The sequence below is a fragment of the Electrophorus electricus genome, chromosome 17 (genome assembly GCF_013358815.1).
Source record: "Electrophorus electricus isolate fEleEle1 chromosome 17, fEleEle1.pri, whole genome shotgun sequence".
NCBI classification, from domain to species: Eukaryota; Metazoa; Chordata; class Actinopteri; order Gymnotiformes; family Gymnotidae; genus Electrophorus; species Electrophorus electricus.
The window spans coordinates 4,142,921-4,167,457 of NC_049551.1; the positions used below are offsets into that span (position 1 = coordinate 4,142,921).

The 24,537-nt window shown below is 39.2% G+C and overlaps 1 protein-coding gene across 3 annotated transcripts in view; it reads right to left on the reverse strand.

Annotated features, from left to right (window-relative positions):
• rxfp2a (relaxin family peptide receptor 2a) overlaps positions 1 to 22,396 on the reverse strand; it is a 43,152-nt gene extending 20,756 nt beyond the window's left edge. Inside the window, exons 1-5 of one of the 3 annotated variants that reach the window (XM_027000890.2) lie at positions 22,089 to 22,396; positions 4,198 to 4,344; positions 1,924 to 2,004; positions 1,428 to 1,533; positions 219 to 290 (exon numbers count right to left, since the gene is read on the reverse strand). In XM_027000890.2, the coding sequence (XP_026856691.2) occupies positions 219 to 290; positions 1,428 to 1,533; positions 1,924 to 2,004; positions 4,198 to 4,344; positions 22,089 to 22,173 (491 nt within the window). In that variant the 5' untranslated portion in view covers positions 22,174 to 22,396. Of the gene's footprint in view, positions 1 to 218; positions 291 to 1,427; positions 1,534 to 1,923; positions 2,005 to 4,197; positions 4,348 to 22,088 lie in introns of all 3 variants that reach the window. The other 2 variants (XM_027000889.2, XM_027000891.2) reach the window with 2 other exon arrangements.
• Between the last annotated feature and the right edge of the window lie 2,141 nt (positions 22,397 to 24,537).

Sequence of the window (24,537 nt, forward strand, 5' to 3'; positions counted from 1 at the left end):
AACTTCCCGCTATCGAAACCTGCTGTCAAACCCAAACTATTAACTCAGTAGACATACATTAAATAAATGAAAGATTCCTGCCCTGAAGGAAAATTCAGTGGAAGATCAGAAATGTTGGCCAAGTTCCCCAGAGTCACTATTTACCTTTGATCTTTGACTTTGTTTAATGCTGAGGTGATTGGTTCAGGTAAATGAGTGACATTTTTGTTGATACTCACAATCTCTGCAGGCCAGTGTACTTAGAGAAGACCCGAGCAGGAAGCTCTCGCAGTTCATTGCTCTTCAGGGACCTGTGCAATGACCCAGTGTCAGTGTAAAAAGAAGAAAAAAAACAGTTACTATTTAGAGTAAAACTGAAACAACATCTTACTAGTCATGCTGCCATCACACATCACAGTGACAACTTGCCAGCAGTAGGGCTTGAAGTGGCAACCTTCCAATTACGAGTCAAGCACCTTAACCACTGCACTACCACTGCCGGTGATATTTTACACAGCAGAATTGCACTATGAAACCATTTTAAAAACATTATAGACTTCAGCAGCTTTTGTGCAAAAGGCAGTAATGACAATTAGTTTTCCCTTAACCAATTCCAATCCCCATGTCAAAGCAGAACATTTGATCAGCTGCATTCATTGGTGGTTCCAATTTGTATGGTGCCCTGTGCGAAGCACCTTCCAAAGGCTTCAGGTGGGGAGACATGAGGTCAACTGCCCCTTCCCCACCCTATCTTGTGCTTCTCAGTGGAAATCCTTCGCAGACAGCAGTCTGCCTAGCTCACAAACCACAATCAGGGTGTGATGTGGTAAGACTGCACTAACAAACAGTTCTGCACATTATTACAGTTCTAGCGATCAAGAACCAAACTCGAAAAGGAATAGTCTATACTCAAAATGGGCAACACAACATAAAAAAGGGAAAATGCAGACACTAAAAAACAGGGAGAATACTGCTCACTAGCATGCAACAGCAATGCAATACTTTGCAAAGGAATACCCAAAACACAAGAGGGATATAGACATGTAGAGATTGTACATATTAAGTACATTCAGCTGTAGACAATAACTCAGACTGACAGTGATGAAGATGGCGTGAGCGAAGGCTGTTACAATGCAAGCAGAAACACATGGAGAGACTGACGGGAATCAAACCAAAAACAATTGGGAAGCTACTGGAAAATGTGACATGGGGCACCCATTCCAACAAGGTTCACTGATCCACACAGTGGCATCATATCATTAACATGACATGCAGATACCACCATTCTTTTTTTGTGTTTGGTCACCCCGAGCCTCCCTCGGGCTGCCCATGCCTCTCAGGATACTGTAACAGTCCTCGCAGGCAATCTGCCACTGTCTGCATTCTCGAGGAGTTTGCACTGATATTCTGCAAGAGGAGGGCAGATTAAATTCAATGGTAACACTTACAACCAGGTCACATTGGAAGACAGGAGAGGCACAGAATGCAGATTCACTCCCACACAATCTACTTCTGTCTTCATGCAGTCACAACTCTCTGGATACTGCTGAAGAGCTACAAAACCAAAAACAAACAAACAAAACACTCGCACATTATGCAAACATACAAGTTCTAGAATCAAACTGGTGATTTGTTGAAATTCTTATGGGCTCCAGCATTGCACCAGCAAGCTGTTATTGCGATATTTAAATATTTAGTATCAATCGTTATAAAATAAGTATATATATTAATACTAATTTTAACAACTCATAGTTAAACAAATGCGCACAAAACTGACAAAGAATTATTCCTATCTCACATGAAAAATTATTAGGAGTCGAGGAGAGTAAATTAATTCGTTTGAGTATTAATGAAGTGTTAAAGGAGTGTTGCAAATTATTCTAAGCACATGATCTTTCATCTCCAGAAGTGAAAACAAAGAGATACAGGAAAAGTAACACATACAGCAGGCGTAACTGAGGCCCTCTGGTTCCACTTTCTTTATAATGGTACGGTCAAAGATGTCAGCCCATCCACTGTTATCACCTGTGCAGAAAATGTTGATTTACTTTGAAGTCCACACAGTTAATGGAGTCTTGTTAATACAGTCTTCTTAAATTGTTGAACAACTGTTGAATTGTTCTTGTTAAAGAAAGACAGAATTTATTACTGCCCTCTGAGCATGGCTGCATCTCTTTTCACATCTTACACATTCTTTAGTACAACAGAATTTAGTCTACACTAGACATAGCTATGAAAAGCCATATGAATTACTAAGGGCTCTAAGTTTAAATTTGTTGTAATATTACTACAACAGCTTCTTTATCTGATAAAATATTGTCATTTAGGAAGAGATTCTTTATACCAAGAAAATAGTCATTGCCTTTATTAAGCCTGGAGTAGTCACTGGGACCCTGCACCAGCACCAGCTAACGGTCACCAGTGTCCCCAAACCAGTCCTCAAGGACGTCCAGCCCCTACTACACCCATATAGGGTTTTAGGTTTCTTAATTATTTAAAGGAGCAATAATTTATTTTTATCACCAAAAAGTAGCAAATTATATATATTTTTTATAAAGTGCAGCTCAAAAAAGCTGACGAATCCAATTGCTTTGCAGTCCTCAAATGAACTAGCTTATGCTCCATAGAGCAGGTCTTGTGGAGGAGGCCATTTTTAAAATAAATTCTCTCTCTCTCTCTCTCTACACACATACACACACACACACACACACACACACATATATATATATATATATATATATATATATATATATATATATATATATATATATAGAGAGAGAGAGAGAGAGAGAGAGAGAGAGAGAGAGAGAGAGAGAGAGAGAGAGAGAGAGAGCTACCCCACACTGTAATGGATGTGGTGATTCTCTCTCTCTCTCTCTCTCTCTCTCTCTCTCTCTCTCTCTCTATATATATATATATATATATATATATATATATATATATGTGTGTGTGTGTGTGTGTGTGTAGAGAGAGAGAGAGAGAGAGAGAGAGAGAGAGAGAATCACCACATCCATTTCTGTAATGGATGTGGTGATTCTCTCTCTCTCTCTCTCTCTCTATCTCTCTCTCTCTCTCTCTCTCTCTCTCTCTCTCTCTCTATATATATATATATATATATATATATATATATATATATATATATATATATATATATATATGTGTGTGTGTGTGTGTGTGTGTGTGTGTGTAGAGAGAGAGAGAGAGAATCACCACATCCATTACAGTGTGGGGGAGCTCAGCCAAAAAGCATATCACTCACAGACTGCAGTGCATTATCAAGTCTGCAGAGAGGACCACTGGCGTGTGGCAGTGTGTGGACCTCACATCTGACTATCACCTTTTCCCTCAGGCTGCCACTTTAGCCAAATGAGGAACAAGACAACCCGGCTACAGAGAAACCTTTTCCCATATACCATCAAACTTATGAACAGTTGAATAACTCCCCATAATACACATAATTACACTCATAAACATTCCATCTTATCTTATCTTGATCACGACACAGTACTTCGCCTTCATCTACCTTATCTGCCCTACTTTTTTAACTGCCCCAATTTATTCATTTATTTACTTACTCACTTTACAACTGCATCTATATGCAAGCATACTTGGCAAATAAACCCCGATTTTGATACTGACTCTTATATAAACAACACTCACACACACACACAAACACACACACACACACACACACACACACACACACACACACACACACACACACACACACACACACACACACATACTCAGGTTTTGGTCTCTTTATCTACATGCCATCCTAGTATACACCTGGAATTTCATCAAGAGCAATTAAATACTCCATATTAACTCTAATCCAGAGGTAGTCAAATCACAGTCCCCAAGATCCAGGTATTACAGATTTGTATACCTCTGCTCCAATTTACAGTCTGTCTCTATTCAACCACTCAAAATACCTGTTAATGTACACATGCCAGATTGCAAACCCATTCATGTAGGCTCCATAACAGGCATCACTGTCAGCCTTGTGTGTAACTATGTTGGCTGTGCAACAGTAAAATCTACTTGCTGTCCAGGCTGTCAGACGTCCTTTGACTCTTTCAGCTATCATTGAGACTTTGGGTAGGTATTCAAGACCACTTAAACTGCAAGAATATGATTCAGAGACTCTTCTCATGCTTTATTATTATTATTATTATTATTATTATTATTATTATTATTATTATTATTGATCCTCACCACAGTGCTCCTCATCCGCTCCATTCTTGCAGTCTTTGTGCCCGTTACAATGGAGGAGCTGTGGTAGACAAACACTAATATTGCCACACGGAAACTGGCCCAGGGGGCAGGTCTCCACCACCGCCCTGCTGGAAAGGACAGAGAATGCTGCTGGGGGGGGGGGGGGGGAAGCAAGAAGAGAAGAGGAAAAACTGCATAAGCTATAAATCAGTCCTATGACAATGCAAACACTGGGGTCAAGAGCAATTCCCACCAGTAATAACACTGCTCTGTACCATGGATACAATATACCTTATTGATTTAGTACCTACTACGCTCTGTAAAGGTTCTTTGTCCAGCTGAATTTTAACGCAATCATAGTCTGAAGTGAACCAAACTAAAGTGCTCTGCATGCATACGTGACAGGCAAAATGAAAAAAAATTGGGCTTCCAACTGGAACATGCAGAAGTGATGAAATACCTCCTACAGCGTCTGTTGAGCGCGCGTGCCAGCGCAATACAAAATATAGCAGCCAATTACTGCAGAGGCAATAATACAGCCAACAGCAACCAACAGGGCTGTCTGTTCACAGATACAAATTATGTTAAATAACATAGAATTCCAGAGAAATAGGACAATCTAAAAAATACATTTCTTATTTAGTCGGTTGGTTGCTCTGTTATTCTGTCATTGTGTATTAGTGATGTTTGATATATATGTGACATGATAATTATAGATACAGGTACTCCTAAAATGCACTGTAGGTGAGTACATCGGAATGTATTTAGTGGTTTAGATCTTGTGTATGCATTTAGCATTTTTCCTTACTCACTCTTATTTTGTTTCTTCTCTATTTTTGATTAAGACAAAATAAGTCCCTGCTGACCACAGCTGTTTCACTAGGAAACATGGAAGCTGCAAATAATTACAAAATATACAGTCTTATTTATTTTTTTGGTAGAACAAAGAGGCAGGATGCATGTGCGAGCCTGCAAGGTTTTAATTAGAGGCAGTCCGAGTGTTGTAGTCAAGAGAACAGCCCAAAGTCAAATGGCTGACATTTAGAGGCTTAACATTGGAACATATAACAAACATAAGTAAACAGGAGATTAAACCAGAAAAACAAAGCAATACGCCACAATTAAACAATACCAAAACAGACAGGAAAACATGGAACATAAGTAGAATTATCTAACAAGGGGATAATATGAAACAGGTGAAGACGATCATGGGTGGGAAGAAAACATGACCAGGTTCAGAGAGGAATGAAACAAAAGAAGAACCACATGGTATGGGTACTACAGGAACTATAATATCAGAGGGGGAAAGGTTCTGCCATTCTGCCACTTGTGATGGTGCCCCCCACCTCTACGCTCTCTCAGATGGCGAGGCATTGCACGTGGCTTTTTGTTTCATGCGTTGTCTTTTGCTGCATGTCTCGCACGGATGGTGACCAAACCACCTGTGTTCTAGGTTATTATAGTGTCTTCTTTATAAGCCTTTTGTGTTTCTTTGGCTGACTGTTGGTCATTGATGTTACTGTTACGTTAGCTTTCTTTAGTTTTGGTTAGAGGACTTTTATGTTCGCTTTTATTTTTCTTCATTTCATTCAACTCTTCAGTTGGAGACTCGTGTTTGCTTTGTCCTACATTCTATGCCTGTGTCGCTGTCTTGGCAGCAGTTCGACATGGACTGTGGCCTACGGCCCATCAGTGCCTACATTTCCACTGACCTTTTGCAAGAGATAAATTGAAAATGGGTTAAAAAATGTTTGCGCTTGTTTTCATCAAAAAGCAATGTCATTTCCCACAAAAAATGGTTGTTGCACAATTTGTAATGATCAAAAAAAGGATATTGACATATTCCTTCAAGCATGCTGAAACAAAGGCACACACACAAGAAGGAGAGGTTTTATTCGGTTTGCGGAGTAGTTGGAAACCGAAGGGAGAGGTTTCAGGGTCCCAAGCGTTGCAAGTCAGGTATGAGGGAATTAGCTGGTTCAGGCCAATCTGAGGTCAAAAATAAGGAGCAGAGTCTGGGTGGAGTCCAGGGATCAGGCAGGAGACAAGGTCTGGAAAATAGGCAGCGTTCCGAAAACCAACGTGACCAACACGTACAAGAAAGGCTTGGTATGCGACATGAGAGAGGATCAGGCAGAAGGCATCCCATTTTCTGTCTACAACAGAAGCACAGTACAATAACCAAGAGAGCTGACAGACAAAAGAAGAACGATAAAGCTTTCTGGATTGGAGGAGGGAGAAAGCAAAATAAAAAGGAAGTTCTAGGGGGAAATAACAAGGTGAAGAAACAGGTGTGGCCGATTAGAATTCAGGGGAGGTGGTCGGACATGATCATGTGACCATAAGGACCAGATCTGGGTGTGGCATGAAGGGTGGAGTGTCATTAATAATGTAAACATAGTCCAAAAGCCTATAAGAAAACCTTTTAATGTTCCTTTTCATCAAAGCATAACATTTATGTGGTTTATTTTATTTCTGGCTTTTCCATTCAGATTTTTAATGTGCATTTTCAAAAATCACATAAACACGTGGATGGAAAACCTTTGCTAATAAAGGCAAATGTGAAAAAGATGAGGGGAGGGTCATAGCAATACTAGTCCAGGTTTTTGACAACGCTTGCAGAGTTTAAGCAAAACTCTTTTGATCTACCCTGAAATTAATGCACGACCATCCCAAATTTCCCACAAATGACAAAGCCTTAGTGGAATGATCTCTGCTTCTGGAAATCCTAGTTAATAGCCCTCATAATAGAAATAAGCCCATAGAAAGGGAAAAGAACGGACAGCGGTGCAACAAAAAAGTGTTTTCCAAATCGTCATGAGCTTGCTGGTTCAAAGGCTGATGATGCAGCAGTTGTCTGTGGCTGGGGGTCCAAGAGAGCAAAGTTGCCATTGCTGTGCCCCCTGTCAGTCACAACACCACCAGCCAAAGAGGGATTTCTGTGTGCTCATACTTGTTGGCTGGGCCAGTTGGTGTATTCCGCTCAGCTTCTCAGAGGAAGCGCATGCTTCCTGAAGCCTTGGCAGTCGTCGTATGAGAGGGGAAGGTTAACTAGCTGATGGGTAGGTGTGTAAATAAGCTGTAATAAAGACTAATAAAAGGGTTAAATCTCTCCATTGTATGTGGTATTTGTTTCTTTAAATGTACATCCTATCCTGCTCTGGTTCTTCCCAGCACCTTCATGGGCGATAGCAGAGATTTTCTTTTTCTGGTGCTACGGGTGTGCTTGACTTTTCAGCGAGGGTCGTATGAAATGTATGGTATTGCAGTAACATGCCAGTTGCCACAGTTTGAATTTCTACTGCAACACCCCAGATACACTTGCACGCGTACACACTCACAAATATTCAGTACCCAGTCGGCACTGGAGTAAAGTTCATAAGCCAGCCTATGTAAACATGCCACAGCCAGGGTTTGCACAAAAGCAGCAAGCAACAGACACAAATTTGTGCACATTTCATACTCAGATTCTGAGATCATAAACTCAGGCTTCCAGTTACCAACACCTCAGCTAATGAACAACAGTATTCTGTTCCATACATCTAATGTATGAATGACCATGTATGAATGTATAAATTTGTGCCTCATGTGCCAAATGCATTAAAATAATCATAAGCAAACGATATAAAAAAATCTTGCACTTTACATTAGACATTTTCATAAAGCCAATGTTTCTGTTGTTGTGCTAGAGTGTGAAGGCATCGGTGATTTTGTTGCTGCCCGGGGACCTTTTTCTCTCAGTGTTTACAAGCAACAGTGACAGGTTGGTGGTTTGAGAGTCCCCGCTGCTGTTATTCAAATTTTTTTTTAAATAACAGACAAGAATAACTGCGCTCAAAGCTTACTGATATGATATGACATGTCAGAGATATCAATGTGTACAAGTCAATAAATGTATCTTTGAACAGGAGCTCCTGAGTGCTGGTAATAGACGGTATGTTCCTGTTCTTTTCTTTGTGGCGAGCCTGGTACAGCTCTGCAGACAGGTTTACCACACTGATTCCACAATGACAGGCCAAGGGCAGTATTCATTGTTTGTCTAGAAAGATGTGTGTTTGGAGCTTAGGGCTGGCATCCCTCTTACTACATCATCTGTCTGTGTTGAAACACACTGATTCTTCTCCATTAAAATCCTGTCTGTAATAAGATAGAAGGAGTACAGGTCATCTCAGGTCATCCATGCTGTCTAAGCGTATTCTTTTTACCAGGGTCTTCACAACAAAATCCTTCAGATGTTTAGCTGTTTGGGTCTGCCTTCTTTCGTATAGTGAGGTGTGTGTTCATGCACAGGCCTCCTGCTTGTTTTCGGATTTTCTTTCCACTTGTCAGCTTCTTTGAGCTTGTAGTGACTACAGACTGGGCCAGATCATATACCATTAAAAGATCTTAATTATAGGACGTAGTTTTGTCATAGCCCTGGCCATCAGAGACATTGAGGTCTATATTACACTGACTGAATGTATGCTCCATGGTGGCTAATTGTGATGTAGACGACTCGGAGGAAGCGAGAGGCGGGGTTGCGGGGAAGTTCATTTTATTATCCTTAGATAATAAAGAACCAGGAGCACTAAATAAACAAAGCACACAAAGTAATCCTTGACCTGTTGACAAGCGTGAGGAGGTAAGTGAACCCCCAGGATGTAGAGAGAGTCCCCACCATGCGCGTGTGTATTCAAAGTGCCACTTGGGCACAGAGGAAAATGCAAGGGAGCCTTGACAAGCCAATGCACCTTGATGCACTAACAGGCCACAAATGTATTAGCCCAATTGCAAATGTGTTTTTAAGGCCATGCCTGCCGACCTTAGCTGTCACCAGCCACTACAATACTGTCCTTCCAGGGTGAAAGAGCTTGTGTATGGTGTCAAAAACTCATCTCCACCAGCGAGTTGGGAAAACACGCCTGAGCTGGCCAATGGAGACATCACAAAGTGATGTCATCCTTGCACTGCTGGGAGGTCCACCGGCCATAGGTCAGAGATTGCTGTCCTGCAGGCCTGGACCTCTGGGTCAGAAACCTGGTCTGCCACCAGCTGTGACTAGTTGATGCCCAGGAGCACAGCAGCCTCCACTGAACTGGATAGAGGCAGAGTTGTTCTTCTTGGCATACTAGATGTCTGTGGTGAACTCCAAAGATGAACTGCATTGCTGGCAAGCAGACCACAGCTCAGAAGTCTTGTTGTCCATGATGGCCCAGAAGGGACAGCTCTCCAGATGAAAATGGAAGTGTAGAACATCAAACTACTATCATGATCAAAGATGCAGTTCATTGGAGTGGGCAACTGAACGAAGCAAGAGGTTGCCATGTGCTATTGGCACCGCCCCCACTGCATAGTCCCCTTTATCTGTTGTGATCATTGTACTAAGCCTATCTACTACTTTATTCTTCCATTTTCTCTGTACACAGATCTGTTCTCTTTGTTTGCCCTTTTCTACCTGTCAGTCTGTATCCCATTTTCTTTTTCCTGTTTGCCTCTGTATTTCCTTATGTTATCCACCTGTCTATATATCCTAAATGTTTCCTGTTAGCCCTCTCTCTAGGTCCAAGCTACATCTGTCTGTTTTCCTTAGCCTGTTTCATGTTCACCTGTGTCTTGTATTATGTTTCCAGTTAGTTTGTTTATTGTAGTCTATGTTTTCTGTCCATCAGTCATGCCCGATTCCAGTAGCCCTGTATCTTCTTTAAGTGTTCCAATCAGCCTGTATCCTGTTCCTAATTAGTTTCCTGTTAGCCTGTTTTCCATTTACAGCATTTAGCTGATGCTTTTATCACAAAAGCAACTTACGCATCTGACTGAACACAACTTAAACTGGCAACCTTATGATTACTAGTCAAGTACCTCAACCACTGAGCTACTGCTACTCTAGTTTTCCAGTTAGCCTTGTAACATGTACCCTGTTGCCTGTACACCTGTTTTCCTGTTAGTCCTGTTCCTGTTGCCTGTTAGCTTGTCTTGTTCCTATAGCCAATTATTAGTCAGTTATCTACCTTCATTATTTTTCCATTTCTAGTTTATCAAGTCATAGTCACTACATTTGTTAGATTCCCATTTATACTAATGTTTGTCTTTTTAGTTCCTAGTCTGTTATTTTATATTTCTTTCCAAGTATCTATTTCTAGTCAGGCATTCTGCTTTTTTTTCTGTTTCTGACCTCCCTGGTACTAAGACCCTGGACTGTTCTGTTGACCCATAATTAAAGTTTAATTAAAGTCATTCATCTCAGCATGTGCATTCTTCCTGAGACAGAATGCACTGGACAATTTGGAAAAGACAGAGCAGCCCAGTGAGCATGGGAGTGAGCTAAAAATCTCTGGTTTGACGAGGCATCTGTTCTTAACATCAACCAGCAGATTGTTGGCACACAGGAAGTTGGCACCCAGTGGAGGAGGAGGGTGGACACCCTTGCTAGCACAAAGTTACCTAGAAACAGAACCACTGCCCACCAAGGCACAGATGTACCGACCGCCTCCCATACATGAGAATGGGATACACGAGGACCAGGTCCATGTGCCCTGAATTTGCGTCCAACTCTGAGACAGGCAGGACACTTACATAAGCAGCCAAATCACAGAGTAAACAATGCCTGGAGTCAGTGTCTGTGAGGAAAAGCAGGCTACTGGAACGGGTGATGCCCACAGCTGCTAACGGGCTCCGCCCGCTTTGTTTCCCAACCCTTTGAAGCTGCGGAAAGAGAGCATTTATTGCTTTTAGCACCAAAGGGCATATGATAGAAGCAGAGAACGGTAGAAAGCTGAAGTAAGGCTGCCCAAACCAAAGTACTTGCAGGAGGCGAGAGAGTGAAGGGGTGCATGGCACTGCTGTCTGACTACGAATATTTTGTCAGCCTCCCTAGTCCTCACATGGTGGTCCTTCAGAGGTTAGCTCGCTAAAGTTATGTGAATGTTTCAAAGCAGGTTCTGCAAAAAAAAAAAAAAAGTCCATTAACTCTGATGGTTTGGAATGACTCAAACCAAGCAATAAAAAAAAACCTAACACAATAAATAGTATGAGATGTACATCTAAGGCTATGATACTGACAATGTTTTTTTCAAGTATTCAACACACAGCCACACACATCTGATCTTTTCTTTTGTAAACACAATTTCCAACCTTAACCTATTCATCAATTATCAAGAATATTCACCCCAAGCAGCTTCACTGTTTAGGCACATCCATCTTTGTGATTTATTGGGAAAATATTGGTTAAGTGTGCACAAGTTTTCTTTACTCCTCTCTTCACCTACATGTTTTTACACATTATTACATGCTTATGTGGAAATTAAAAAATAGACACGATTGTAGCAGCATGCCCCCTACTGGTAGGCTCTATTATTTGGCAGCAGCATTGAATATGGATTTCTCTAAGTTTTCATCTTTTGTTGTACATTTCTTCCTGTTTTGAATTGTTGCTACAGTTCCCTTAGACGTGTGCGTGGTGCTCCATTCACCATATTCCCTGAGGGCTGTGATGTTGTTATGTTATGTCCTTTAATTATGTCTTTTTGTGGCTTGTGACTGTTGGTCATTGAACGTTGGCTTCTTTTGTTCGTTAGCTTCATTTTCATTTCATCATAATCTTCAGTTTTAGACTCCCCTTTGCTTTCTTTCTGCATATTCTTCGCCTGTAACAATGAATACCGTTAGAATAGCTGTAATAATTTCCCTACTGCAGAGACTTACATACATTCAGTTTGCACTGGTTTACCACATGAAAAAAATCTAAATTATTATGCTCAGAAGTAACTTCAACACTTATACCAGCCAGGAAAAACATTCGAAGCACCTGTGGACAAAATACAGCAGTAATGGCTGGGACCTAGTAAGCTGTAATAAATGGGTTTGATCCTGAATGAGTACTGAGCACACAGTACACATCCCATATAGTCTGACAGTAATCTGGCAGGATGCTCAAAGGCAGCTCCATGTCTTTGGGGGCAAGCTTGGAATAACGTGTGGTAGCTCAGTGGTGAAGGTACTTGACTTGTAATTGGAAAGTTGCTGGTTCCAACCTCACCACTGCCAAGTTGCCACTGTTTGGCCCCTGAGTAAGGCCCTTAGCCCTCAATTTCTCAAGTTGTACTCAGCTCTAATTGTAAGTCACTTTGGATAAACACATCAGGTAAATGTAGTGTGGTTAGTAAGATTACTTGAAAAATAATATATTTACTTCAATGCTAAATCCATACTGAGCTATTGTCATTTTAAATACATTTATGCAGAGATGAAAATTAATTATGGACACTTTTAAAATTAATCAACTAAGCCTATGAAAATGTCAGAATGTTAGTAAGTCCTATACTGAATTTCTTGTTTAATAATGTAAAAAAAGACGAACAGTCTTAAATATATACACAAAACAATGTGGCATCCACCACTGGCCCTGAGAGAGATATGCAGTGAGGACACAGCTAGAATTCCCAGAGGGTTGTGCACCTCGAGTGTAATTTGGTTAAATATTCATGTTGTTGATCTTTAAAGGTGATATTAGTTTTTTGCATGTATTAGTTTTTTTCCTGTGACCCCTTTGTTTGTTTGTTGATGGAATTCGTTACCGTTATTGTGGTGTGTATTTTGTAACATTTTCCTCCTTAGTCCATTTCCTGTTATTAAAGCAGTGTTCGCAATGTTTGAAATGATGCATCTTGTGTCATCTTCCATGCAGACACTACAGTAGATTCTAGCTTCTTTGGATTGATGTCTCCATTGTTCCCATGCAACTTTCCCATTACAACAACAAACTGGTTTTAGCTACAAATGAATTCTCTCAGCTTGACGTGTTTTTTTATTTTTTATTTGTTTTGTTTTTTTCCTTCTCCTCTAACAGCTGGATTTGATTTCCATCAAAAGATAATTTCAGATTCAGAAGAGCCACACACACAATATAATGTTACCCAGCCGTAGCCCTAAACTGAGTCCTACTTTACAGCATGCTGCATGAGTGCATCTCAGCAACGTTCCTGGGCTATTTTTTCATGAGAATGCAGCCCTACACAAAGATGCATTTCTGCACTTTGCACACATTCTCGGAGGAGCATCTTTTTCTCAGTCCTTGCTCCCCACACAGTAGAAAGCATGCAGAGCTGTTATGCCCACTGAATGTAGGAACCCTGACACATATTGCCTTTTGTTGTTGTTGATGTTGTTTTAAGTGGTTTTTTTTATTGTATTGATAATTAATTTAGCAAAGCATTGTGTAGTGTGTTGATTGTAAAGCATCCTTGGGTATTGAGAAAGTTGCTATATAAGTGTAACTTCATAACATATATCGTATCATATCATATCATACCATACAATTGCTATACAAAAGCAGTGGGTCTTATTTTGATGACATTTTTAAAACATATTGGAAGATTTCAACCCCCAGCAAATCTTGTTTCAGCCTCAATAGACTCAACATATTGTTTTTTGTACAGAGCATTCAGAACTTTATGACAGACAGTTTACAATCAGACGAAAATCAAAAGCAAGGCGAGGGAGAGAAGATGCAGACATCCATCCACCTTAGCCTGCTTGAGATGACCAACTGGAGGTCATGACAAGTCTGAACATTCCACAGAGGTGATTTCATAGGAATTACTAATCTGGTGGCGAGGTATGAGTGTTCTCCACACTCATCTTGAATTGACAATAAAGAATTCACGTGGAATTCCTTCTTACATGTCTGCTAAAAGTCCAAATTACGTGGTCAGCAGCTTGGGAAGCAATTAAAGGTGTCGCAAAGTAGATGAAGTGAAGGCAGCTAGATTCTTTTTGGTCTGTCTGGACACCTGATGTTGTTTCTGATGTTGTTATATAACATAGTGAGGAGATGGATATTTGCACACCTACCACATTGTTTGATGACTGCAGAGCTAAGATGGTGATGATGCAATCTGATGAGTCAATCGAAGATGTATGGAATGAGAGCAAAATGATAGGCTCAACAATATATCTGGAATTTCAGTCAAAGAGAGCAAAAAATGATCAAAGAGGCTGGAAGATCGGTGAGAGAACTAAACTGATTTCACACAGAAGAATGAGATAATGGTCAGCTTTTATTTTGCAACTTCGGATCTTGTCATACAATGCATCACAGTCAGGTGTAATGGGAAAAAGTCTACCCCTGCTGACCTACACAGTTAATTTGTCAAAACTCCCTCTGCAGCTATTAGAAGGGAGATATATACGCAACAGAAGTTGAGCCATTATGCAAGCGTCTCTGGTTGAGAAGGGCCTACTGATATATGTGTACTCTACAAGCCGGTTATAACTCTGCCCCTTACCTCTTATAGTGATGAAAGGAGCTTCTAAGATCTGAAATGTATTAAGAACAGATTGAGAACCACAATGACCCAGACAGATTGTCTGACCTAATGGTCATTGCTGTGGAGGCTGAGAAGTCAAAGAATGTGAACTTGGAGACAATGAGGGACAGGCCCTAGGTTAAGGTTAGGACTAGGGTTAAGATTAAATATAGCAACTACAGTTTCTGGCCCACAATACACCTCACATTGTCATCACTTACCTGAAAGTGCCTTAAATGGAATGTTTTGGGCCAAGAATGATGTACTATTGGAGCTAGTGCTGCTTGTCACCTTGTAATAGGTTTAGCAGTAGGTAGATTGTTAACAGTAGTGCTGGGCCATGTAGGATTGTAACAATTGTGTCTCTGAGGTTGTGTTTACATTTAACTAAAATAATGGCAGCTTAATGAATGGAGTCATGTATGTGCCAGTCAGTCATTTAAATTCTGTAAGTGTTATCAGAGTTGGTGGAGCCAAAGGAGGTGGTATTAGTCTGTGATAGATTCTAAATGGTGTGCAAATTCTTTAAAATATTTTTTAGCGAGTTGGCACACTCTGGAAAAGCTGTTGTGGGTTAGGCCACAGTAATATGCCACTGAAGATAAATTATTCAGATGAAAAAATGAAAAAGGAGGCCGGTGATCAAAGGGCCTTATATCGTCTGTTCCTCTCACTTTTTCAGTCACTTCTAGCTGTTCCGTAGTCTCATATGAATCTCAAAGATAATTGTGTCTTTGCAGTTACTGCACCTAGACTGTGAAAATGCCTACTACTGAACATTCAATATGCTCCTACATTTATTGCTTTTAAGTTGACATTTTAAAATCATTTTTGAACTGTATAATGGGTAGCCAGCATGTCTGTATCCTTTGTGTATGCTTGATCGTTTGATGATGTCATATACGTGTCTCTGTCAAAACTGATGAGTGTAGAACACTGGTCAACTGTTTTGAAATGTACTTTATTTAAAAAGAAATTAGTTTACACATTACTTTTACTTGACAGTTTGAATATGGACAAAGGCTTTTCAAATGCTTCTACATGGACATCCAGAAACCTCGTTTCTAAATGACATATAAATACCTGTTAGTTTAGTGTTCGATTTAGTGTTCATTTTACAGTTTACTCTGTTAAACGGCAGTTTTTTGTTTTTCTGTAGGTATTGCTGGACCTCCATTGGTTGCACAGTATTTGTAATACAAATTGTAAACAGCATTCCAACAACTGGTAGTTGCATTCATGCATTCATGCAGTGTCCAAAAGATATATGCTTCATATCATATGACTCTGAGACATAATACTCTTATGTCAAATTGTGTAGCCTTGAGGCTATTTGCAAACAAACACAGCATATACATATATTTCACTCACTGCATGTTAGGTTATCTAGATTGGCCATTGAGAGGACGGGACAATTCCCGATGGGCCACTATGTGTGTTGGCCACTGAGAGAGTGAAAAATTAATTGAAACATGAGAATCTGATTTAAGCATTCAAATACTGGAGAACACAGTGGCCCACTGTATTTTCAGTGCATGGCCATGGAAACGTTTCCATCCCTAGGATAAAATGTAACAGCAAGAACCAATTAAAAAAAATAACAAATAAATTTTATATATATATATATATATATATAAATTTTATATATATATATATATATATATATATATATATATATATATATATATATATATATATATATATATAAAAACATTAAGGGTACATGTAAAAAGTCTGAAAATGGAGCTGGAAAGGTGTGTGAGAAAATAAAAAAAACCTTGTGTCTCGGTTAGTCCTCCTAGCTCCCACGCTCCATGCTCTCCCCGTCATGTTTATTTCAGTTCCACGCCATAGTTTCATTTTCTCCACCCATCGTTTGATTATACACACCTGTCCCTTGTTTCTAGTCTTGTTAAGTGAATATATTTAAACCCTGTTGTGTGCCCCGTGTCTTGGCTGTTCATTGTTTATTTGAATGCTTGCGTTTATGTGTTTGGTGGGAGTTTGAAAGCCCGTCTGTGTTTCAAAGCCTTCGTTTGTTAGCTTGTTTTGTTATCTTAGCCTTTGTGTTTCTTAACCTCTGTTAGAGGCTGCTTCCCTTGTTTGCCTTAGTATGTTAATCATGTATCCCTGTGATCTCTGTTGGATCTGTGACTCTGGACTACTACAACGACTCTGACTCTGGATTTGCTCCTAATAAATCTCGCTCTTCTCCGCACATGCGTCCGCCTCCTCACCGCTTCCCGTTACACATTGCCCTTGTCCTTATCAAGACAAGCAGCACTCAAAGAATCAGAGTTTATCTTAAATATGATGATAAAACCAAAGGATGGGTAACGAAAACAATTACAAATCCTGAAAACATTAAATATCACAATTAGACCTAAGAATACTTCACAAGCATTAATGAATAACAAGACGTAATTACACAACTAAGAACTGCTAGTTAAAATCACTTCTCCAAGTTACAACAATTTTGATGTGCTCACGTGTGTGTGTGTTCAAAATGTTCAAAAAATTGTTCAAAAATATGCAGCAACTCTAACAGCCGTCGATTTCTCCCTGATTTCTGTAACATATCATTTTTAATTTTATAGCTAGATAGATAAAGCTAAGGTACATGTATGGACATTTGGTTATTTGTTACTTTTTAAAATTAAACTGTAAGGTTTAAGGTCCAAAAAACATCCAATGCTGAATTTAGGCCTGCCAGCCCTGCCAGTAACTGTATAACCTCAAAACTCACTCGTTTCACATATTAGAATATTTCGAACAAGCGCCCTCTCCTAGATGACATGACAAATTTTAGCTTACTTACCTCTAGTCTCTGTATTTGTTCCAACATAATGCAGAGGTGGGATAGCCAATGCCTGCATATCCTCCAAGGTTCCTAGTATCATTCACTGTTTGCTAGCTAATGTCAACTACAATGTAGTGCATTTTTAATGCACACATTAAAATAGGACTCAGCTTTCAGTCAGTGAAAGAGTCTCTTCAAGGAAAACAGGTAAATCTATGTCCATAGTTTGTTCCTGACCCACTATGAAGGAATAGATTACTTCCCACTTATTAAACATTGGTGTTCATTAGAAATAATTTCTCAGCATAGAGAAATAGAATTTCTGATTTAAGAGGCTCACTGTAATTTGTAATTTAAAAAACCCCAAAAACCTTTGTATTAAAAAATGAAGGTGAAAGGTTTACAGCCACAGAACATATAAAACTGAAACATCAGAAGTTGCGTACATAAAAGATGATATTTTGTATTTTTGCCTTTTCAGTTGTAGACCTTGAGCATGCATAAAAAATGTAACTTCATGGTCCTGAACATTTAATGCTACAGGAGGAACAGTTGGAGATATAGTTAGGTGAGCCAGAAAAATTGTCCTTCAGCCATTACTTCTTTACACAGGTACATCACAGGAACAGGTTTTCTAACCTTTAGCACACACACTCACACACACATACACACACCTATATATATATATTGTGTTTGGGACTATATAAAGGTTGTAATGACTTTTGCTCAAACTGGAAATCTTTGCATTGTTGTGCTAGTGTGCTAACCTTACTGACTACATACGTTCTGACCTATAGTATCCAACCGTATTCTGTTGTTCTGTTCTATCTAATGATTCACGTTGAACATTACACTCCACTTTTACACCATATTTTTGTGTTTTACAATTATGCATTAGATCCTACTCAGTTTTTGTATGTTTAATTAGGCCACATCTCTTTCCCTTCCAGTGCAAATGATCTTACAGAAAAAGATTTCATGAGAAACAGTAAGACATAGGATGCAGTCTTCAGAGAAGATACTGAGATATGCTGCTAGACATACATCCATTCTGTACTAGCAAATGTGTTGACACAGGATCACTGACACGGAAATGATACAAAAATGATGATGCTCTGCAAAGTCTGCTAAGCTGACAGTGAGGCATGAGAGGGTTCAAAGGTTGATTCAGAAGCAGTGTAATGATACACACACTCCGAAGGGCAGATGCTTATTTGATAAGCAATTGCAGTCAAAATCCAGTAACTGTCACTTTTCCCAGACATTAACACAGAACTACAGTTGCACAGTCAGTACATGCACGTGACACTGTCTGTGCTTCATTTATGAGCCCTCTAGATCAAGAAGAGGTAACACCAACTTCTGCCACTGGCATGGACGCAACATCTGTAGCCTTGGAACAACTACCAGATCCTTCCTTTCTTTCTCTGTCTCATTCTTGTTTCTCATCTTGTTTCCTTTCCTCTCATTTGGCATCATCTGAGGAATGTGCAAAGTGCTTGTAAAAGAACACAAATTCATTTGGGTTCAAAAAGAGCAGCTTCAAGCTTCTAATTTAATTTTTTCTTCTTCTTCTTCTTCTTCTAGAATTCGAGTGGAATTGCAGTAGGAAATATTATTTTCTCACCTGCATACCTAATTTTAAGTCATCTGAAAACCCACTACTTTAAAAAGAACATAGGGTGCCTGCAGCAGCTATGATAGATGTGTTTCCTTGAGCCACTGCAGTCATATTGTTCCATTGTTCCTCTGGAGAATAATACATCAGTAATAAAAACACTGCAATTCCATAAATCCATACAATATAAAGGTGCTATCAAATGCCAAATATGATTATTAAAATATGTTTGCTGTGTGTTTATCATAATATTTACAAGCCAAACCTTTATAAATTTAATTAACTATACACAAATGCTGATTATTCAATAAAATATTTTTCTTTGCAATCCAATGTGTTTTAAATTATTCCATTTCTGCTTTTTGAACATCCCTAGGACTACTTTGAGTCATGTAGTTGATCATAAAATAATCATGTGTTAATAGTAATAATAATAATAATAATAATAATAATAATAAGTATAGAAACAAGTGGCAATGAAAGGGTTCAAGCACCACTCTGCACACACTTGCACATCTGCTGTTGACCTGATAGCACCACATTAATGCCAGTTCACGATTCATATTTGACACAAGACTGAGGCACACAGCACTTCCCAGAGACTCAAAGCAGATTTAGCATGTATTCACAGCATGTATCTTTCATAGTTCTAGTTTTAACACAATGGCATTGACTGATTTCTTCGATTTCAAATACCTTATTATATGTTATAGCTTACACTCTCACACTCCCTGAGCCCATTCTGGGACTTTTAGGATCCCAGAATAGACCTCTATTGATGAATTGTTCTTATTACCTATTTTGTTCTTTATTGATTATTTTGTTTCTGGTTTCAAAAGGGGAGGATGGGCAACTCCCCTTGAGTCTTGGTTTCTCTCAAGGTTTCTTCCTCATGGATATTTTCCTTATGAATATTTTCCTTGCCACTGTCACCTTTGTCTTGCGCACTGGGGACCTGGACATGTGACATCTGTAATGCTCCTTTGTGACATTTGCTGTTGTAAAAAACAAACAAAAAAACAAAACAAAAAACGCTATATAAATAAATTTGACTTGACATGACTATAGCATCCCCTATTGGAAAAAATGCACTAAATGCACTAAAACTGGCATCCTACCTCAAAGTCCATAGTGGAATTCTTCTCAAGTTGCATAAGAATTACTCAGTGAATTCTTGAATAACAGCTGCAAAGACTTAATATGCACATCATGTAAACATTCACTGAGATGTGGAGGGCATAGTGTGTATAAATATCAACATGTTTTGATGATTCTTAAGTTTCAGTGTCTCACAAACATTTTGATACCAAATTTGTGAGGATTATGCAAAAGTCCATGTTTCAATCAGCATAAGAAGCAAAGCCGAAGGAATTTTTATATATATTTATGAAAATTATATATATATATATAAAATCCAACAAAAAAAACAACCAAAAACTGGTAAGATTCCTGTAAACATTTGTAAAGGTTTCCAGACTCTCTTTGTTGCATGATTTGAGTCCAATTGCCTGTTCCTATGTCAAACCATTTGAGATATGCTTTCACATAAGTCCTGTGAATTGTTCAGTGTTAAGTGTGGATTGGTCAATCTTAAGACCATCAAATGCCTGATGATATATGATTGGCTAATGGTGGACATGTTTTTTTTTCAGTTATTGATTAGTGGTTCTTTAGAAACAAGTATTTGCAAGGTATACCATCTATATACTGCACCAAATTTGGTCAGCTACTTCCAAATTAATAGTGATGGAATTCTTTCAGATTCCATGATTTTTTTTTAATTATTCCGTTCAATAGTTACAGCTGTTTATGTAAACAAAGCTCTGCCCCAGTTGATTGACATGTGACAGCCATACTGTTTGGAAATGTCAATATGTTTTAAACGTTTTGCCATTTAAAGATCCTACTCTTGCCAAGGATTTGACACCAATTTCATGCCAATCGGACAAAGACTGAAGGAGGAGTATACAAAGAAAAGTTTTGCATATTTTGTTAATTAGCAAAACATACAAACAAACAAACAACCCCCCCCCCCCCAAAAAAAACCCCTCATGAACCAAATGAATAGAAGGAGCCTAACAGAATTGATCAGAAGCGAAGAATTTGGAGTGTACGATGTACGGTTCAATAGATAAGCGCAAGAACGTTTAATGCTGTCCTTTAGCAACACCTTCAGGCCGCTCACTCTTATCTTGCTCGCCGGAGTGGTGAAAGGACCTGGTATCTCCTGACCAGGGTTCATGTCTTTAGGCCTAACGGTTCGCGCAGAATGATGTGGATGTGCACAGGAAAATAAGAATTCCAAGAAGAGTCCAGTACTACGTGCCTGTACCCTTAATAAGAAGAAAACATTCAAGCGAGCACAATAATAATATTATTATTATTATTATTATTGTTGTTGTTGTTGTTGTTTTGCGTCGTGATAATAAGAAGCAAAAAACAAGCAATTTCGATACGGGTCCAGCACTATGTGTTTGGACCCTTAAAATCCGAGCAATGACAATAAGGGTTGGACTCTTTAATAACTAGAGTTGGACCGTAATTTTAATTTTACGCAACTTTACCTCTCCAGTGACTAATGAGCCGGACTCTATAAATTCTCCCCCTGGCCATTGGCAGTATATGCACACCCATCAGCAGGGCAACTCAATACCAACACAGTTTACTACCTTTAATAAATATCTGACTGTTCGATCAAAGGCTGGCCACAGTAAGTTACACACATCATTACACAACATAATTTTTCTTTCTTCCCCCCCCCCCCCCCCCCCCCACCCCAATAAGACATGTTTACAGGAACAGAATGTCCTGTGCTTTGCGTGCCGGGTCAAAAGTCAAATTGTAAACTTAAAACCACGCTCCACTAAATATCGGCTATATGACTAAAAGTAGGTCTATTTTCGTACCACGAACCTTTTACCCGAAACAAAGACCTGAACTAATTATTTCCTAGAACTGCTAAAATCTTACATGTAAGAAGAATTCATTGTTCTTGACTAATTAGTAACTGAACAAATAAACTGCATCTGTGAATCGCGTATAGCAAAATTAGATACAGCCTTCTTTGAACACGCAGTGGAACCTAATGTCCGAATAATCTTGGTTGTGAAATAGAATGGACAATTTCTCCACCCACTTTAAATTGTCCTAAAACAATATGTAAGTATACATAATGGACACGGGTATCTACCTTTCGCCGCTATTATGCTCAGCTGAACCAGAAGAAAAAGGACGGACACGTCCAGTACAGTCAGCAGTGGGGTGACACATCTCATGGTCGAGCTTCGTCTTCACGGTCTCCTGTGACTCTCTGTAGTGCTCAAAGTACGAATATGACCCATCCAAACCATATCCCCATATTAACGTAACCAGTCTAGTCAGTAAAGTACAGTTATTTCTATCCAAAACCACTGGATTGATTCGGCTTGTCACCTGTCTAAGGTACAGAGAGGTCGACACATTTATCACTTCAGTCCGTTTCTGCCGCGTTACTAGACGCGCGGCACCTGACGGAAGGAGTTTCGTCACCGACCGGCGAGGAATTACAGGGCACTCCGCCAGTATATGACAGTTTTTCTGCTGCTTAGGTTCTGTTCTCTGCCACACAGATGTGAAATTATTATTGGGTTAAAGTGCAGAATCAGCTTTTTAGTACTTTTTAGTAAGCTGTTTCCTAGTTATAACCTAGACTTTTTCGTGTTCTCACGATGTAGCCTCAGCCGTTTATGGTCATCGATTATCTCCGTACGTACTATTCGTAATCTGATCAGCAGCTGAATATGGGTTATTCTAAGTTTTTAAAAACACTAAAACACTAACACTATTATTTCACTGTCAGGAGTAATGAGCTAACTTTGTCCAAGATTGTTGTCTAATTTTTAAAGATATTTTTGTAAACACTTACAACACAGTTTGTTAATAGTGTTATTTTATTTAAACTCTTCAAGAGCGGTCTCAGATTCTGGCATCTGGCCAATACAGGAGGACATAGAAACTAACAGCTATGTTCAATGTCTCTGCTTAGAGTGAATTAATTTACTTTCTTTGTTGTGTGATTTTACGTTGTTTTAAATGCACATGTTAAAGATGATTCAGTGTAAGTTATTCTTTCATTGGATTACTGTTTCTGTTCTGATATTTTTGCTCTGATATAACACACACAAGTCAAAGCTGAGATAAATATGAAAATGCTCTAACAAGGTTAACGTTGATGCATCTATTGGCTGCTTTATTAGAAACGCGTGTAGAAATGACACTATTGTGTGTAAAAAAACAAAACAAAATGAAACAAATTGCTGTGCCCAACATACTTGCATCACTCCTCTCCACCGACCACCACACCACTGTTAGTGCCATTGTTATACGCCACCAGAGGTTCTGAGGTCAGAGAAGGACTACTGGTCTATGGAGAGGCAGCAAACTGAGCATGTAAATTATACATATAAGGTAGGTGTACTTAAGTTGCCTATAAACCTAGGTTTGAGATTAAAAACATTTGCATCAAATGCCAAAAAGGGAAGAGACGCACGCACATACTGAAGACGCTCACACCACCTAAACTACAAGACGTTCACCAAGCCCGAATACTATGGCCCTGTGTCGTTACATTATTTATAAGCCCTTTGTGTTCATATGTCCGGTTGTCTTTAACATTACACTGAATTCTTTAGTTGCTTTTTGTGCACCTCCTTGTTCCGTTTCATTTGTTTAAACTCTTTAGAGACTTGCCTTTGCTTCCTTCCTATTTTGGATGTTCTACACCCATGACAGTTCGATGCAAGAATTCCTACCCTGGTGACCCAATACCCATGAAATTGCAGAGTCTGAACTGTGGATTCTTTTTTTTTTAACATTAGTAAAAACATGTGAAGGCAGGAAAGTTAAAAGGGTTGAAACATTATATTTTTTGAAGCTGAACTATAATTTATTCTATATATAAATTATACATTTTACAAGTACAACTCTAATTTATGATACCTATGTCACAAATGAGAATGTTTTTCTTCAAAATAAATAAAATACTTAATGAGACTGCAGACAATCTGTTACAGGGGATTTAATCATATATTGTGTTCTCACATGTCATTCCACTGCTACAATCCCTTCAATGGCTACCAGTAGCTGCCTGGATCACATCTAAAACTCAGATGCTTGCCTACAAAGCCAAAAATAGACCAGCCCCTCCCTACCTGATAACAACGGCCAAAGCCCCATCCTCAAGTACTTCGGACCTCAATATGGCTTGTCCTGAAACACCATGCTTCAAGTTTCATGGAAGATAGGCATCAAGATTACTTTCTGTCCTGCCTCCCAGATGGTGGAAAAAACTTCCTCTGGTTGTCCAGACAGCAGAGTCCCTTGCAGTCTTCAAACACAGAATATTTACATGACCATTAATTCAGCAAATAGAATTTTTATACTACTGTTGATTAACTGAACACTCTAGCACTTATTACTTAATATTGTTTGTTATCTTTTGATGTTGTACTTATTGTTGTTTTGATATATAACTTAGTCTTATTTGGCATATCGTCTAGGTATCAGCATTGGTTCCTGTATTTTAGCAGTGTCTCTATCCCATGTGTCATGGGATGCTCCCCCCTCCACAAGTCGCGTGGTATGGTCTGCTGCATGCAGGA